The sequence below is a fragment of the Aphelocoma coerulescens genome, chromosome 18 (assembly GCF_041296385.1).
Source record: "Aphelocoma coerulescens isolate FSJ_1873_10779 chromosome 18, UR_Acoe_1.0, whole genome shotgun sequence".
Classification (NCBI taxonomy): Eukaryota; Metazoa; Chordata; class Aves; order Passeriformes; family Corvidae; genus Aphelocoma; species Aphelocoma coerulescens.
Genome location: NC_091031.1, coordinates 7,692,360 through 7,711,002, shown reverse-complemented (window position 1 = coordinate 7,711,002; position 18,643 = coordinate 7,692,360). Strand labels below are relative to the sequence as shown.

At 43.3% G+C, this 18,643-nt stretch overlaps 1 protein-coding gene across 5 annotated transcripts in view; it reads right to left on the bottom strand.

Annotated features, from left to right (window-relative positions):
• UNK (unk zinc finger) overlaps positions 1-18,643 on the bottom strand; it is a 42,816-nt gene that overhangs the window by 15,630 nt on the left and 8,543 nt on the right. For all 5 annotated transcript variants that reach the window (XM_069032879.1, XM_069032878.1, XM_069032881.1 and 2 more), the window contains exons 2-8: positions 8,593-8,802; positions 6,948-7,124; positions 6,388-6,518; positions 6,123-6,258; positions 3,919-4,036; positions 2,895-2,979; positions 970-1,112 (exon numbers count right to left, since the gene is read on the bottom strand). In XM_069032879.1, coding sequence (XP_068888980.1) covers positions 970-1,112; positions 2,895-2,979; positions 3,919-4,036; positions 6,123-6,258; positions 6,388-6,518; positions 6,948-7,124; positions 8,593-8,802 — 1,000 coding nt within the window. The remainder of the gene's footprint in view (positions 1-969; positions 1,113-2,894; positions 2,980-3,918; positions 4,037-6,122; positions 6,259-6,387; positions 6,519-6,947; positions 7,125-8,592; positions 8,803-18,643) is intronic.

The following is an 18,643-nucleotide window of genomic DNA, read 5'->3' as shown; positions in this document are numbered from 1 at the left end:
ACAGTACCTTCATAAGATGGAGGGGTTTTGCTTTTTACTGCTTTCCACAGTGTTATTTAGTAAGAGACAACATTATGTCCAGACTTTTCAAGATCTGTCTGGAATTCTACCTGCAATCCAATTCAGAACAACTATGAACTGTTAGGTTGGCTCGAACACAGCTTCTCTTTTCAAAGAGAGGGAATCAAATAAAGCAGAGGTCCTAGATGAGTTCACCTCAGTCTGACCAGTTTCAAACGAGTTAAACTCATGTCATTGTACCTTCTCAAAATCTCAGCCAACAATTTGAAAAGGCTACACACCTTATCAAGTGCAGTGCAAACAGGAAAGACTTAAACAAAAAAGAAAAGCTAAGTAAAAATGCAGTCTAGCATTCCCTGAGTTTCTAATCTGACTCTGAGTATCTGTTCAGCATTTAGACATCTCCTTTCTTGTATGGACAACTAGCTATCAACAATCTGGGGCATTACTGAAACATATCCCAGAGTTTAGCTATCTCCAGAAGTACAAGAGGGAGGGAACTAAGGATATCCTATAATGCAATACAATATGCACAGGCTAAGGCTCTGAGATTACATATGTAAACAAACTCAATTGCAGTTATGTACTTTAGAGGTTGTTGGCTCACAGCCTTTAACTACAGGTCTTGGAAGCTAAGCCCAATATGTACCTCCAGACAGGAAGGAGTTGGACTTCATGTGCGGATGTATTCCACTTTCCTGAAAGTACATCAACAAACCCTGCACAGAAAGGAAGGCCTGGAATTTTTATAGGTGAGAGGACAACACTAAAGCCACTGAATGTATGTTCCAAAAAACCAGATCCCTCTAAAAAGCGAGGAGCTGAGAACTAAAAGAAAAATCTCATATCCTCTGGGCTTTTGGATACTTTTCTTGGGAGAAAGAACAGTGACTCAGAGAAACACAGATTTGCACAATATGGACAAGGCTTCTCCACAGGGCTACATACATTGCTAAGGTCTGGGGCATGTGGGCTGGAAGGGCTGACTGGAACAGAGTCCCCAGCTGCTGAGGGCATGTACATCACTGGTGCTGTCTGGGTGGGGCTGGACACGGCCGAGGATTGCTGTAAATCTTCGCTGAGCGCGGGCTCTGCAGGAGACAAAGCACAGGGAACACCACTCAAAGCTGGGCAATTGCCATGGAGCACGAGACATTTAGGAACAAGAACACCCAGATATTCCTGAGAGAAAACATACTCCACAAGCACTTACTTATAAATATAGAAGTAAGAGGAAACCTTATTTGGCTGATTTGCTTATCTAATATTCCTCACGTTTTTACTGTCATCACATACACACTGTGCTGCTCTTTAGCTCATTAATGCTGCTCCAAAATTATCTTCCCTGGATGAATTGCATGTTATTCATTCAGCTCTCTTGAACTAAGCAGAGTTTCCTTCTTTGCTAGGCACAAAGTTGATGGGTGCATTATAATTAGCTGAGCGAGTTAAGGTTTCCATCTGTGCTCAGTACAAACCATTACAAAAAAAAGTGGCACTGGTTTGGAAGGTAGAGATGCTTTAGATTTGTAGGATTTACATCTAACACTCAGCATCTTCACAAAAACTACAGAACTGACACTACATCCATATTTCAGTATCCTCAAAATGTTGGTTTCTTGCTATTAACCAGTAAAACTCAGGTTAAGAGCAGATATAATAAATGGACTCCTGTTATTTTAATTAGGCTGTCAGTGCTTCCTTGCCAAGGAAGGACTAAATCCATAAGACAGCACAAGAAATAACCAAGCTGGAATGGTGCAAGTGCCACAGAATGTTACTCTAAGTAACATAATATCAAGTGTAGTAATCTTATTAGGAATAAGGTATCCCTAATCAAAAATACTATGTTATACCCAAGGAAGTTTGCTAAACATTGGTCCTTTATCAAGATTTCATTTCCTAAAGCTTGCTGGATCCCACTGTGTAGTTGCACTGCTGTGTTTTGGGCCATTACAGCCCACAGCTCCAGCTATAATTACTTGCTTGTCAACAAGGCTTCCTATAAAAGGAACTGCATAACCTGTAGAGAATTTACTCTCCCCATTCCGTGTCAAAGGCAGCAATTACTAATTCCCTCATTTACAAAGGATAATCAAATAACAGAGAGATTTTCTCAAGGCCATGTAGTGAGTCAGTATCAGAACAAATCTAGTGAGTAACCTGCTCTAATTGTTGCAAATTCAGCAGTGAGATTGCAGTGCAGCAACTGAGGAGGAGCCCTAGGACAGGAACTAACCACTGTTTATGAATGCTAGGACTACCTGCACGTAGAAATTCCACAACCAAAACTGCATCACTAGCTCCTAGTTGATTAAAGTGAGGATTGAAATAATGCCCTATAAGTCAGGGAGCTATTGAGAAAAGAGGATTTGAGATAAAGCAGTAAAAAAAGAGCCGCATATTTTTCTTCTCCAACCTGACTAAAGACTTAAACTCTAAGTAAAACTTCATAAAGAGTAAAATAACATTTTTTTTAATAGATCAATAAATTATCTATAATCAGCAATTTTATCTTCAGCTTTTTAAGATATAACACTTGGCAATTTAGCTACAGCTCATCCACATACAGAAGAGAAGCAGCTTTCTCCACTTCCATCCTCCTGAACTGACACCCAGAGAACTGAGCACAGGTGAGAGGGAACAGAGGGAGGTCCTTCAAGAGACAGCACAGTAAGAGCTAAAGGCTGAGTCCTACAGACACCTACTGCCTCCAGCTCTGCCAACACCTCCCACACCAGCACAGTTCTATAGAAATCAAAGTTAACCCTTCACAGAAGCTCTAGTTTTGCAGCTCTACATTTAAACTCTCTTGGTCAGAAGCTTTCCATAGCTCAAATATCCAGGAAAGATGAGAGAAGTAGTGCACGTACGTTCTACGTGTGCAAAGGCACAGAAGGGTCCTCGGGGACAGCTGCCAGACTGCTGCATATCATTGCATTTGGTGGATTTGTAGATCTAAGGATGGGGAAAAAAAAAGAAACAAAAAAACCACCAAACAGAAATGAACAGAAAATAACAGTGACCAGCAGGTACAGAAGTACTATGAAGAAACTTGACAGCAAGGTAGGGACACAGATAAGAGATGCAAAAGCCAGCAGAGCTCAGGGTGACCATTTCAGTGCTTTGCTTCAAAGAAAGGAAAACCCACTATAGTTCTGGAAACACCAAAATATGCCCATGACAGCTAAAGCTCACCCAGAGACCAACCCACCACACACCAGCTCACCCAAAGGTCACCATCTGCCATGAAGTCCCTCAGTCTCATTGGAAGCTCCATGGACATTACAAATGGCAAAAGGTAGGAAACAGCTGACAGATGACAGCACAGAAAGTTGCAGCCACATGTTTGCAAGGAAAATAACAAACCATTGACAAGGACTGTAGCAAATGGATTATTCCCTTTCCCCCCAGTTTGACAGGCGGTGACAATGGTTACTGTGCAGATACGGGCCCCACAAAGCTTTTCAACACTGTAACATGAAGCAGACTACGAAAAGGTCTTAATTACACTTTCTGTAAGGATATTGGAATGCTCTGGGCATGCTCACAGCTAAGAGCCTGGTGGTGTTTAGCGCTATCAACATGAACCACAAACTCTTAAGTCAAGGAAACAGATGCTGTTTGCTCACATGCAGACCCACATGGTGCTTTCCAAAGGACCCCCACACGTGAGACTGCTCCTACACTTGAGCTTTCCCCCACTTTTCTTACCTCCTCCCATACAGTCTATTCTGTCAAGCAGCTGAATTGCAGCTTACTCCCAACATGCAGCTTCTCTGTATCCCAGGACCACACTAACAAGCAGCCCACATCCTCTCCCACCTGCCACAGTAATTTCCTTTGTAGGGCTGGAATGCTTTTGCTTTTCTAAACGGAGCGAGGAGGTTACTGTACCTCTGGATGGAACTGCTGTTCTGTGCGAGTGTGGCAGTACTGGCAGGAGTCTCCATTTTCACACTTGCTGGGATCTCCCCACTCGTCCCCGTGCTTCACACTGGGACACGGCGAAGATCTGTGGAAATAAGGCAGCAGGGGAATGTATCAGACTCCCAGACATGCTCTGAGCTTTGATTACTTTGAGCAGGTGGAGGGAGGTGATTCTCCCCCTCTGATCCACTCCTGGAGGACTGCATCCAGCTCTGGGTCCCCCAGCAACAGAAGGACATGGACCTGCTGGAGCAAGACCAGAGAAAGCCAAAAAGGTGCTCTGAGGGCCCCTCTGCTATGGAGCCAGGCTGGGAGCACTGGGGGTGTTCAGCCTGGAGAAGAGAAGGCTTCAGGGAGACCTTAAAGCCCCTTCCAGTGCCTAAAGGGGCTCCAAGAGAGCTGGAGGGGGACTTTGGACAAGGGCCTGGAATGCCAGGACAAGGGGGAATGGCTTTAAACGGAAAGAGAATAGGTTTAGATTAAATACCAAGGGAGAAATTCTTCCCTGAGAGGGTGGCGAATCCCTGGCACAGGGTGCCCAGAGAAGCTGTGGCTGCTCCATCCCTGGAATTGTTCAAAGCCAGCCTGGATGGGGCTTGAAGCAATAGGATAGTGGAAGGTGTCCCTGCCCATGGCAGGGGGTGGAACGAGATGAGCTTTAAGGTCCCTTCCAACCCAAAACAGTCTGTGATGTTACAATTCCTCCGACGGGGGCAGGTCTGGCTGCTCACCCTCAGCTGTACAATCTGCTTGGTTGCTGCTTCCCCAGCCCCCACCCAGCTGCTATTGCATCTTCTCCGCCTTCTTCCAATTTCCCAATGAAAAAACCATGGCTTAATTCTCCATTTGAAACCAAATACAACTTGAACCAGCATAACAATATTAGCAGCTGATGTGATTAGTGTCAGAGATGCTGGGTCTGGTTTCTGTTTTGGAACTGCACCTTCATAGAAAGCTAAGAAGTTAATTGGCTAATCCTAAAACACATAATACCCTTACAGCAGTATGTTTCCAGGTTTATAGTGTGGCCATGTGGAAAAGAGGCTGAGTCAGGTCACCGGGGAAAAGGCAAGTCCGTTTTCTTTCTCCCAGCCAGGAACAGTTCCTTTTCCCAGATCTGAATTTTTGCCGTGACCTACTTCCCCTGCTCTTTATGCTCTTAACCATTCCCTCAAACAACAGCAGAGGGAAGCAGATAGCAGCACCAACACAGCCACATCAGCTGGGGTGGGGAAAACACAGGAGCGAGTGGAGAGCAACAGAGAAGCTTTCACCTCTTCCCCTCCCAAAGGGCCCAGGGAGGGGCAAAAAGCACATAGCTGCTGCCTGAAGACTGACCTAGTGGTTCTATTTCTCCTTAAAGTGTTGAGATTAACATTCCTTTGATTGCTGTCCGTTTAATTTTTTTAAATAGAGAATTTCAGTGCCAATTCAAAAATTTCTGTGAATGTTGGGGGTGGGGAAGAGAAGCAAGAACATCCCTGGTATTTTCTTTCTGGTCAGCTCCTATGTTTTTCAAAAAGGAACTAAGGAAAAGCCCCACTGAGACCACAACAAAAGCTCTGTTGTGTTGGAGGAAATGAGGGCCTATAATTTGGATGAAATGCGTTCAGGGAGACACAGCACGCTGAAAAATCCAGCGACAGCTGAGTGACAGAACACCCCAGTGCCTCAAAAGCAGAGCCTTTAGCAGCTGGTTAGGAATGCATGTCCAGCTACAGTCCCTCCTCATGATCCCCATCAGCAGGCATACACAACAAGCAGCCTGATCATTCTGAATCCTTTACCATGAAAACACTGTTGTGTGAGATTGTTTCTAGATGGGGATTAAAACTTCCTTTTGTTTTCTTTTCCCTGCACTGCTTTCTAAAGCAGAGGTTTATGTGGTAAGGGAAAGCCAGACACAGGTTCTCTTTGCTATAAAATCAGAGTTGTAACACGACTTAACAATTCCTGTATTAGAATACTGGTTACTAAATACAGGAAAACTCCTTGTTTAGTTTGTTCTCTTTCTGGTAAGAAGAAATAACAGTCTCTAACATCTCTCAATACACGACTTGGAAATATACTAAAAACAACTATCTAGTGGTCAAAATCCTGCCTCCTTCACCCCAGATTTCCAATACACTGCACCACTCAGCTAGGAAGTACAATATCCAGGACCACAGTACCTGTATTTGTGTTTTCTTGGACTTCTTCTTCTGTCTTTGCTATTGTGGTAGTAGGGACAGGCATAACCCTGGCGACAGAGCCGGGGGGGTTTCTTACACTGCTCTGTCTTGTAATTTCCCAACACATATGTTGTATCTGCAAAAAAAACCCAGTGAGTCAAGAAAGATGACCACAATCCAAATTTACTACAGGAAAGTTTTGGACAGGAGCAGGCACTCCATGGAAACCAAACTCCCAGCCCCACAGACCCTCAGTGACACTCACCTTGCCACCTGGGCTCCTCACTGAGTATTTTCTCTATCATGGCATGGCTGGCAGCAACTGCAGACTGACCCTCGATGCCTCCTTCAGATGTTGTCTGACCATTCTGTAAAGCCTCCATCGCCTGAAGCTCTCTTCAGGGACAGAGTTAAATGAACAAACAGACTGAGCAGAGGAAGAGTCAGATAAATGTGTATAAAAACTGACATACTGGAGCATTTGCTAAGTGGGTGCATTTCAGCCCTGCATGTTTTGTCAGAACATCTTTAGCTGAACAGCAACTGCAATAAAAAAAAAAGCCTTCATTCCCTGGGAATTCCAGATGCACTGTTTTGACCCCCTTCATCAGATTCCAAAGTGTGATCCCTTCCCCCACTTTGAGAATCCTCCCTGGAGGTTTTTTACATTTGCCTTATTAGGAAGGGATATCTCGCCATCGCCTCATTTCAGGCTGAAGCAGTACCGTCCTTCAACCATCTCACTTTTCACTTGGGTACAGAAATTACCTTTTTCATTTGGGTACAGAAATTACCCTTCTCCTAGGAGCCCCAAGCTCTACTGACCTGATGTCGTACACGGGTGAGCGCAGGTCGTGGGGCCCGTGAGCAAAGGCGCAGTGGACTCCGTTCTTGGTGCAGTTTCCCTTGGAGTCTGTCTCATGGATGCAGATTCCAGTTTTGTAGTAACGCAAGTGATACCTCCTCTCTGTGTCTCCAGTAGTTCTATGCAAGAAGGGACACCTGAGGAAGGAAGGAGGGGAGGAACAGAGAAGGTTTAGTCACACAGGTGAGGGATTCAACTACCAGAAGACACTTTGCTGAGAGAAGATGCTGCAGTTGACACCATCTTTGCTAACTCTGCCCTTTCTCTTATGCTGTGCCTTCCAACACTTCAGAGAACCCCCAAACCTGTCACTACAAAGGATGCAAGAGTTTCCCTCCCTAAAGAAAACTGGATTATTAATCCAGCAGTACCTTATTATTCCAGGCAAGTGGCTGCCAGGGATCTGGTAAAGAGCAAGGACATTGGACAAGAAAGGAGAATTACAAAACTACCATTTTAACTTGTGTTTTGTTTCCCCTCTTAGGCAGAAAAACAATCTACACTGAGAAATAAAACAGAAATATAACAAGATGGAATGGGCAAAATTTAGATATTGCAGCATCAAGCTAAAAATACAAATGAGCAAAGGTTCCTAGATGACAATGGCTTTCATTCACTGAGTTTGAGCCAGGTATCAACCAGTGCTCTTGAAGCCAAAGCCCACAAACATCCCATTTCCAGTTCCTTCCAGATCTCTTCTAACAAGGAAGAAAGTATTGAAACTGAAGCCTTAGGCCTGAGGGACTATTCCATTCTGCTGTAGTCACAAAAACTTTACTTAATTGAGTTGAAAAAAACAGAAAGCAAGAAAGTTTTGCCAATAAATAGCATTTTTCTATGTTTATACTGGCACCACAAAAGGGAACTGAAATTCTATCTTTTTGCAGCATCTCTCTATAAAACACTCTCCATATTTGACCACAGTTTGGCTACACTATTTATCCCATATCTGTCATGTGGCTAAAGTTATATTAACCCCTTAGTTGCTGGGGTCTGCCACATGCACAGCAGAAAGATTTGCGGTTTTGCCCCCGTTAACTTACTGCAGACATGGGGAGAGAACACCCAAAAAACCCAAACTCTTCCTCATGCTGCCTTATTCTGGGTACCTCTCAGTTCTCTACTGGCTTCTTAAAAGTTAAGAAAGACAAAATAAACTTACATGAGTTAAAAAGCTGGAACAGAAACTCAGGGGGCAGACTGGAGGACAAAGTTCCTCATCTTTGTTCAGTCTGTGAAAAACTAAGCTACCCTGCTAGTGAGCAAGAGCTGAGAGTCAGGGACTTCAGAGAACAGAGTGTTCCTGAACTCATTTGTCACCGAGCTGTTTTTCCCACCTCAGCTTTGCTGAAGATGCCCAGGCTCACAAAGACAGTGAGTTCCCAAGAGCTGAACTCTCATTAAGTCACCCTCAGTATTGTCTCTGCAGCAGGCCTGGAGCACACGGGCTGCTAGTCCAGATTTTACATCTGGTCTCACGTTACGTATGTGACAAAGCTGCTTTACTGCTGACTTGCCTCATCTCTACAAGAACTGGCTGGAATCATCACCTGGCCTCATCCCAAAAGCCTAATGCCTGAAAAGCAGGGTGCAGCCTCTACTTACTCATCTCCTTCTGGGCAGATTCCCGTGGTCTCGTCATACTTGGTGCAGTAAATGTCAGGGCTGTAGTTGAAGGTCCCGTCGCGGCGGCGGATGGACCTGCGCCGGCGCTGGTTGACAAAGTGCCAGTGGAAGCAGGTGTAGGGCCGGTGCTGAGTGCACTTGTGCTGCACGAAGAGAGGGCACTGCTCCGTGCGGAACTCCTTCAGGTACCTGCGGGAACCGGGACGTGAGCACCGGGATGCTGGGCAGGGGCGAGATCCAGTCACCCTGCAGAGCCCCGAGCTGCGTCCATCACAGAGATGTCTGCTGTCCTTCCACACCCTCCCTGCTTCCCCTCCCAGGATGGAGGCTGGGAGCTGCTGGTGTTTGTAATGGCAAGATATCCATTACACACAGGAATGTAACGAGAGCTGAAATCACTTTCTGTCGGGATCGTTTTGAAGAGGCTTTTCATGAGCTTAGGAAAGAGTCTGTGAGGAAATAGAACTCTTAAGTACCTTTCTATCCATTTCTATATCTGTGACCATATCTGGACATATCCTTCCTATAGGTTTAAAAAAAAAAAAAACCACAGAAAAAAAACCCGAATAAAATACACTTCTTTGAGCCACATTTAAAGCTTCAAGTTACTGAGAAAGAAAGATTTTTAAAAGACTCTTTCATGCCTCGTCCTCCAGGTTTAGCTCTACTTTGTCAGTACATGGTCAATTACGAAATAAAAATTAATCAGTTTCTCTCTTGCAATCATAGGAATTCAGGGCTCAGTCTTGAAAAGTGAGATAACTATCCTCAAACTCCCACATGTTTATGTTGCTTTAATTTTAATATGTAATTCCCTTAAAGTACATGGCTTCTTTTATCCTGAGAACTAAAGAAGTCACAAGCTTTTATTTGTGACACTAATAACAGTCTCTAAACCCAGATTGTAGAGGATTACAAAATGGTTTAGATCAACATAATGATCTGACTGTGATCTGTGTGTAGGTGCTTACAAAATCCACGCTGCTGAAACCCACGGGCTGCCCTGTATTTACAGGGAACATCCAAACAGCTCCCACAGCTCAGACCCGAATCCCAGCAGGTTCGGTCTTGGAGACACACCCAGGAAAAAGGCAGAAAACCCAGAGCATTCTGGTCTCTTATGTTTAGAGGTCAGTGTAAGCAGTGAGGACCAAGATTTGTAGGTCAAAATAAAAATGCGAGTATTCTTCTGGAAGCAACAGGGTGATATAACAGCAGATTCGGACTAATTTTAAACTGCGCGTGTACTCCGAGGCAACAAAAAGGAGTGTAGGAATTTGTCTAACATTCATTCCCATGTCAGACAGTCTTTATCTCCTGCTTCTAAATAAATGGAAAGATGTCTGATGCCCAAAGATGTGTTTACAGATAATATCACAATGCTAGGCTCATTCTGAAAGCAACATCTGTAAATAAAGCCTCCTTTCCTCCTTACCCTGGCTGAGGAGAAAGCCTCAGGAAAATGCAGATTCAACTGAAGTGGTTTTATTTGTTTGCTGTGAAGAGGGAGTATCAGTGGCAAGAGCTTTCCTACATTGGATTTTGCAAGCATGAAAGGATAAAAGCTCTTCTCTTCTTCAGCCTCTAAATACGTGAGATTTGCAGGTTCCACTGCTTGGGATCTACGAACGCCCGGGGCTGGAAGCCTCTGGGCTGCAGTAAGCCCTTCTCTACCCAAGCCCATCTGTCCCCTGCAATCCAGAGTGGCTGGAACAGTATCTGCACTGGGGCCCAAGGCTTAACAGCAAAAAAACCAGAGCCAGCTGCAGAAACAGGTCTGCTTGGCGTAGGTGAGGGCTAACAACATCACTTTGCTCCTTTTCCCAATTCCAGCTCCACTCAAATGGAGATCCCTACTTCAGCCACACCAGCAATTCATCTGGAAGCTGAAAAGCTGCAGTAAATTCATCCATTCTTGAAAAGCCTTCTAAGTTGTTGGACCAAGTAGCTGTAGAAGGTGGAACGCCACAGATTATTTTATCTTATCAGCACACTAGGAAGACTTGGAACAAAAATGACTGCAACAACATTTTGGTTAGAAAGTGAATTAAGTAACCTTAAGCAGGACGATGCTGTCCACAGACAATACAATCACCAACTAGTCAATTCCACTCACACAGCTCCACGGACACCTCAGAGACACGAGGTTTGTGTTACTCCCATTTTACACATGGACAAACTGCAATGCAGCTGGCTACGAGCCCCAGCCAGTATCACACAGCAATCAGAATCCCAGACAGAAACCAAGAGCATTTTAACTCCTCCATCCTCACCCAGTGCCAGGCTTAAGTTCAAGAACAGCATCCTGAACCTCCTCAATGGTCTGGAAACTAAGGGGAGATACTAGGCTTACACAACCTGGGTTTGTGATAGGCCCAAATTAAACACTTAAAAATCCCAGAATTTAGTAACTCCACAATCAGCTGAGCTGAAGCTGCTCCCCTTTAGCAGGGAAGTTTAAAAATGTACACAGTGACTAGGGATTTCGGTCTCTAGTGTCTCAATTGTTGCTGAAGAGTATTTGAAAATTAATTGCATTTCATGATTGGCTAAACTCCCTGGAGAAACATTATAATAAATGTAAATGAGAGATAATTACATAAGTAAATGGTTCACCTGAAAAGTGTTTAACACCTAACTTGCTTCATCAGAAAGTCATCCTTTAATGCTCTCTAGTAAATAAATGATGTCTCACTCTTAATTTCAAAGGAAGTCCTGCAAACAGGTACCAGTGAGCTCCACAGACATTAACTGTGCACAGTCACCTCTGCAACAGACCCAACTGAGGAAAGGAGAGTTGTCACATTAACTCAGTCATTTCAAGCCTTTCAATCACTGCTTTGGGTTTTCCTTTTTTCCAAGCCACTACAATGTTTTAAATCACCCTCCTCCACAATAGCCTGAATGGTAAATTGCCTTACAGCCCTTTATTTTCTTGATCCATGAAGTGAGTTTTGGCTCCTCTGGGAGAACACAGACCACTCAACCAGCCACTTTGTATTAAAATATATAAAAGGCATGTAAACCACGTGTGTTTTGAGAACACAGAGAGGATACAGAGCCTGTACCACCGCAATGTGATGTCTCACAAAGCAGAAAGCCATTAATATTTCAGGAGCCTCTTTGCAAAGGCTCTAAACAAAACACAGAGAACACTGTCATGACAGATCCTTCTGGTGTCAATGGTCTCTCTAATTTTTTTTTTTTTCCAGAACAGCTGAAAAAAGGAATTTTGGAACGACCCTCAGAGCTGAAAACATGTTGAAAACTGGTACACATTTCACAGCATGTCAGCCAAACGCTGTGTCTGTACAGGAAGAGGAAATCCAGCAACGATAACTTGCATTTCTCAACTCCTCTCAGGAAACTCTACAGCCCTCACATGAGGGGCAGAAGAATTATTACCCCTATTTTATATTAGAGCTACCTCCATATTTATTTAGTTAAAAAAAAAAAAGTGAGTATATGTTGTATCTTCATACCCATGTAATTTTTAAAAAGTGGAATGCACATAGCACTGTCTTCTGATACAACATTAACATCAACAGCAACACCCAGATTCCTGGAGGAAGTGTTATCATTTATGAGCCCTAGTAAACAAAGACAAATGCAATTCTAAACAAATAGGACAAGACTGGCCAGAACAATGCAGATCAAAGTCCCCAGGCTGAGCTGAACTTGCTGTCAAACAGGATGGAAGCTACTGGAAATGAAAGTTTTTTTCCCTAGGAAGACAAGAGGAGAGGTTCTTGTAGTTTTAGGAACTCCCAGAGACCGACAGGAGCAGCAAAGCATTAAAAAAACCCCAATGTTACTTTGCTGAAATTCCACTTCCTCTGGGATAAGGGAAGGGGCAGTGATTATTCTGCAATAATTTACATTAGTGGGGAGCTGCTCACTGTCTTTAATTGCCAGCAGTAGCTCGACTCTCCAGGGCAGGGCAGCAAGTGTTTACCTCTGCAGCTTGGAATTGCAGGAGTTCCCCCTCTGCCCTGGAGGAACGGAACAGGAACCTGCTCTGGGAGCTGCAGGCACAAAGATGAGTGGAATGGGGGAAGAACAAAAAAATTCAAACTAGAAAGAAGGAGGGGAAAAAAAGCAAACAGAGAACCCAAGAAGAAATTCTAATCCAGAAGTTTCATTTTTATTCTCCACAATTGCAGCCATGTCCTGGTCCCCTCCTTGCCTGCTGGTGCAGAGATCTCTCATTTTTCTGCAGCTTTTCTGGTTCACACTGGTGTGCTCAAGCAGCTCAGTATGAGAGAATTCCTGCATCCATCCTGCTTCCAGGGCTGCAGCTTCCTGTCAAACTTGACCCAAGTCACACATGCAGTGGAGTGAGCTCAGTTCAGGAATGTGCTGGTAGTGCACAGCTGAGCTCCAAATTCCTCATAAAAGCCTTAACCCAAAGCTCCCAGAAATCACTGGAAGATGCACACTGATGCCAAGACAGTCTTGGCTTTGTAACAGTGGGATCAGGAAGACTGGGGAGAGAAACAATATCAAGGAGCAAGGAAATGAAAAGATTAAAACCAATTCCTCCAAACTCTTGTGGCTTCTGTGATGCAAAGCCAGGCTCTGCTTTGCTTCCAACACCCCTTGCACTGTTTGAAATCTTTACATAGGTCCCAAGACAAGCTCCTCTCCTTTGCAGCCCTTCTTGCTCTTCCAGGTCAACCCCCATTCTGCCAAAATTCCTCTTGGGCCCAAAGAGAGGCTCACAAACAGGACCTGAACCTCCTGCAGCAGAATGACACCAGGGAGAAAGCCATTAGATAATTGTCTGGCTAATCCAGACTAGGACACGGTCTGCAAATGTAGGGCAGTAGTGAGATCTAACACCACCACCATCTACATTCCACACACGGGTGGGGGTGTGTTTACACCCCTGAAACTGTGCTGTGGCACCTCAGGAAAGGCCTGTGCTGAGAGGTTGTAGCAGCACTGCTTGGCTGGTGCCACACCAGTGTAAACTATGAGCAGCTTTTACACCAGGTCCTCACTCAGGGCACAGCCACTGTCACTGGGGCTCCATCCCTGCAGCTGCTCCCAGGTCCCAACAAACCCACCCAGAGAAGACAGCCCAGGCCTGGGTCATTTCTGTAAAGTCCAGCCTGCTGTGGGCACTTCACTTTATTATTAGCATTAATATTAGAAATTACTAGTTCAGGGCTGTACAGAGATTCTCAGCCACTGTACAAAAGAGCCCACAGAGGGAAATCTAACAGCAAATCTACAAATTAATTTTTAGGCTGTGTGTTTTGTCTTGGGTTTTGGTCTGGAGTTTTTTTTCTGTTTTGCTCTGGTTTTTTTCTTCAAACCAAGTCTTATTTTCTGATAAGATTTCAGATATCAGGAAGAAAATGCTCTTCTGCCATTACCATTTATTTTAGTAGTGTCTGTCTTCTCTCAAAGTATCACACTGGCAAAAATGCCATTTCACTGGCACAAAAGTACATGGGAATGCTGGGGACATTTGCTAGCATTTTTATATCAATCATGTCCTGCTGTTTCATACAGGACTGCATGAGGCCATGGACCTCTCTGTAAAGTCTCAGGTGGTCCTAGTTCACATCCTTCCTGAAAAATGCAGTCTGACTGAGAGGTCACTGCTTGCAGCTGCTCATCAGCTTTCCTTCTCTGGAAGCTCTGAGTGGCACTGATCTGTCCAGACAGCAGGATGGAGAAAGTGTTCCTAATTCAGGTTAGGGGGAAAAAAAAAAAATATATATATATATGTATATATATGTGTGTATATATATATATATATCCCACCAGCTTAACTTAAAAATTTAAATTAGTGGTTTGAGCTAACACAGATAAAATTATCTGAAGCAAACCAGGGTGTGCTTATCCAACAGACTGTCTGCTCAGTAGACAGCACTGCAAAACCCAGGAGAAAATATCTAACTATAGATATTGATATTTCTAATTCAATAATGCTTATCTTTTGGAAATTATTTTCAAAACTGCTATTTTCTTCTTAAGCTCAAAGAGCTGCCCCAACACAAGAGGAAAAGAGCTGTCCATATTAAATCAGCTCTCTAAATTCATTTCACCCTCATAGAATTATATTGCAAAAGATGATATCAGACACACTTTAAGTAAGAAACCCATGACTCAATTATTTTCTTTTACTGAACTGTGGTATTCCAATTGAAATGAGTCAGTGGTGCATGACAGAATCTACTTATTCCAACAGGATACTCAATAAAAATCCTACTAATGTACCTTTCATTTAACATATTACTGATAGAGAAAACCCATGATATGCAGCTCTGACATTGCTCAGGAGTTTTTGCTCTTGGGGCAAGGGAGGTGTTTCAGAATAAGCAAGGAAAAAACAGAGAGTCAAAGAATAGGATTGTTCCAAAATAATTTGGAGAGTTTGATACCAGCACTCACACAATGTCTTAGAAAATGCTGGCATTTCAATCCAAAGCTTCCTGACAGGGAACAGAAGCTTCAACTCCCAAGATTTCTTGGAATTTGGGAGGGAAGATGTGAAACAATCTGACTTCATGGGAGTTGTAGTTCCTTGTTCAAGTGGAGCAAATCCCTGAACCACCAGCAGCCTGGTTTACAACGCTGCAATGCTTAGTGTCCTTCTAGTACGAGCAGAAGTCAAGGCAAGTCTGTTTCAATAAATATTTTTTACTGACTGGCAGATGTAATTTAATATTGAAACAGAGCCTCATATGAATCAATGTTGAATGTGAAACAATAACAAACACTTTTAGTACCAATCCTGAAAGCTTTAATCATAATTTCAGGGAAAATTCTGATCAAGTTCTACCAGAAATCCGTGTCAGGGCATGTTTTGGGTTGAAAGGGACATTAAAGACCATCTATTTCCAACCTCTTGCAGGGGTGCTCACCCACTAGATGAGGTCTCTCAGCTACTGTGGCTCACCAATATTGGCTATTTCCCCTTTTTCCACATTTAACAGTATTTAGAAAAATAACCTCATAGACCTGGCCAAGCCCTCACACTTCACACACCAAGCTTTTTGCACACACCATGCACCACCTTGGCACAAAAGGCAAACATCTCTCTCAGGACATCTCCACAACCATCAGTCCATCTGCCTTTCCATACCCTCAGCAGCCAGGTGCACTTCTGTAAACCTTGAAAAGATTAGAAAGCATTTAAATCTCAAAGAAAAATATATGGATCACTTTATAAAAACAAAAGGCTGACCGTGAATGTGGGGAAAGAGAAAAGGATGAGGAAAAAGTTTCAGTAAGCTCACATCTGTCAAGAAGATAGACTTCACATGCCTCAGTGTTTTCTTTATCACCTAAATAAATTGAACCATCAACTGGAAAAAGGTCACACAGCAGACAGCAGTGTGTGATTTTAAAGCTGTTAGATTTCCCCTCCTCCATTAGAGCTTGACAATAACGTCAGTCTAAGGGCAAATAAAGAAAGTGAGAGTTGGAGAGACTTATTACAGATGCATGGAGTTGGGTTTGTTTGGTTGTGGAGCTTTTTTGTTTTAAGACTTCATATAACTCATTGTGTACCTCAGTGGTCAAAATGACAACTGCTCACATCCATAACCATGGCTCCCCCAGTTTTTGTTGCAGAAATAGGTAGGGAGCACTCAAATCTTCCTTTTTCAAGGCATCTGAATGATTTAGCAAGCAAAGTTGAGCTGGATGCTTCCAAATAAATGGAAACGCAGAGCGTGTACTGCAGAAGGTAAACTACAAACTGCTAGGTTACAGAAAACTGGGGATAACACACCAAAATGCACAATAATCATATTCAACAGTAACCTGATCACTACTGGAGCTCCATTTCTGGATTTCAAAGGAGATCACAGGCTGGACAAGAACACAGCGAATTCATTTCAGCCACTACGAATGAATTCTGTACTACCAATACTTCACAGATAACTGAGTGACTGCAAAAGTTCAGGCTAAAAATAACACGTGTTGGCAACTATCAGAAACAATCAGGACGTTTTTCAATTAAAAGGAAAACGTCAGGCAAACAGTTGTGCCCTGTCTACACTGAAAAACTAAGGGAAAACAGAGAAGCACTACTGTGTAGTGCCAGCCCATCATAGGAAGACAGACTTACACCAGCTTCAGGCAAAACATTGTTTGGTTTCCACAGTTATAGCAAAAATGGCTTTGTTTGGAGAGAAATGCCACGCTGCAGCTAAGAAGCTCACCAGCACTGTCCTGATGAGGAACAAAAATCAAGGCTTTCAACCCGGAGTTAACTCAATAAAATGCACATTTCTCACATTTGTGAGCAGCCAAGACACGAGCTGCTCGAGTCACAACTGTGTTCCTGTCTGTGGGTGTCGGGGAAGAGGTGCTTGCTCAGACTTCCTGGGAGCTGTGCATCCCTTTGCTTGGCACCCCTCGAGTTGTGTCACTCAAAACCTGACAAATAAAGCAATTTGAGTCGTTTTTTGGCAGTGTGCTGTCTTTAAAAAGCAGGCACTTGTTGCGTCAGCAGACCGTGAAATGTATATAACCAAGTCATACCAATAAAATCCATTTCAAACACAAGTGTTTGTTTACACAGAGCTTTCACCTTTTTAATTAAAACAACCCAAGCACTGGCAAAGGCAAACACTTAATGGCACTACACTTCAGAGGCATTTCCTTAAAAGCCATTCACCAAGATCCAGAATTCTGCATAAAGCCTTGAGCTTACATTTACATTTCCTTGAGTGAGTTCTCCTTTTTTTCCCAAATTACTTGGCCATGAATATGTACTAGGCATGACCTCAAAATTAACTCAATATTTAGGCAGTTCATGCAATGTTTTAAACACACAGCCTATTTTTCCAAGTTTAAATGACATATTTGCAATTCGACACCGTTAGTTTATGTAAACTGTGCCTAAAGCACATTTCCTTGTTTTCAAACATGGATCACCCCAATTTAGACAACTCTCACCCCTCTCTGGGTTGGTTTTTGCTCCACAAACCATTTAGTTGTCATTAATCCTTCCCTACGACACCTGTGTAAGTGCTGAGTCTATGAAAACAGGATCATATGGAAATAATTATTTTTCAGTGACGTGAGTTGAGCCTGTTGCAGGGAAAACACTGGAGCTCACTGCATCCAGACAGCTGCACACTGATGATGGTCTGTACCTGCTTTAGCTGTCAGCACAATATATCAACATATGCTTAAATATGAGCAGTTAAATATTTTACTGCTAATTACATCACAAAAACATCCATTCCCAGGCTTATCTATTATGGTCATTTATTCAGCTTATAGGCAGATAAATTTTCTCTTATATTAACTCACATATTAATTTATATTATCCCATCTCTTATGGATGGGATAGACAATACCTCTTTATCTCAGTGTTAGCATTCGTAGCCTCAGAAAGGTAGAGCCAACAAATAAAAGTCTGAATAACACCCTGATGTCCTGTGCTGTAAAAATTAAAGTTCCAGTTTCCAGTAAAGCTTTTTTTCCACACTGTACTTCTCTCACCACCGATTCAAGCACTAACAAAGCCTACCCAGGGCTTACAACTGTAGAAACACCAGGGAAGGCTGGGAACAGGGCTGGGCTGTTTGAAAACTTGTGTTACTCACTCTGCTAGTTCCCTAAAACAAAACATCCCACATGCAAGAATTCATAATGGCCAATTCAGAAAAATATTATTTCCATACAAGCCATTCCACAGCTCAGGCTTTCAGCTGCAGATTGTTAGCATGCAAATGTTGAGCATTTCTAGCCAGCTAAGCCTCAACATCGTGTCTCACGAGAGGTGCTTTGGAAACACAGCACAGTAGCCTTCCCTCTCCTGGCCATGCCAAGACCCTCCTGATTTAACAGACAGCTCATAGATCAACTGCAGCCCCACACTTAGAACAGTTTTAAGACAGAACATGAGCTGTTTGAAAGGCTGTATTTACACAGGACCAAAACCAGACAACCAAAGCTCCACATGACATGACAGGTCTATAGTGCTCTCACCCGGCCCAATCTACATTGGAAATGAAACAGCATCTGCTTCTTCTCAGGTTAAACACCAACCAGATTT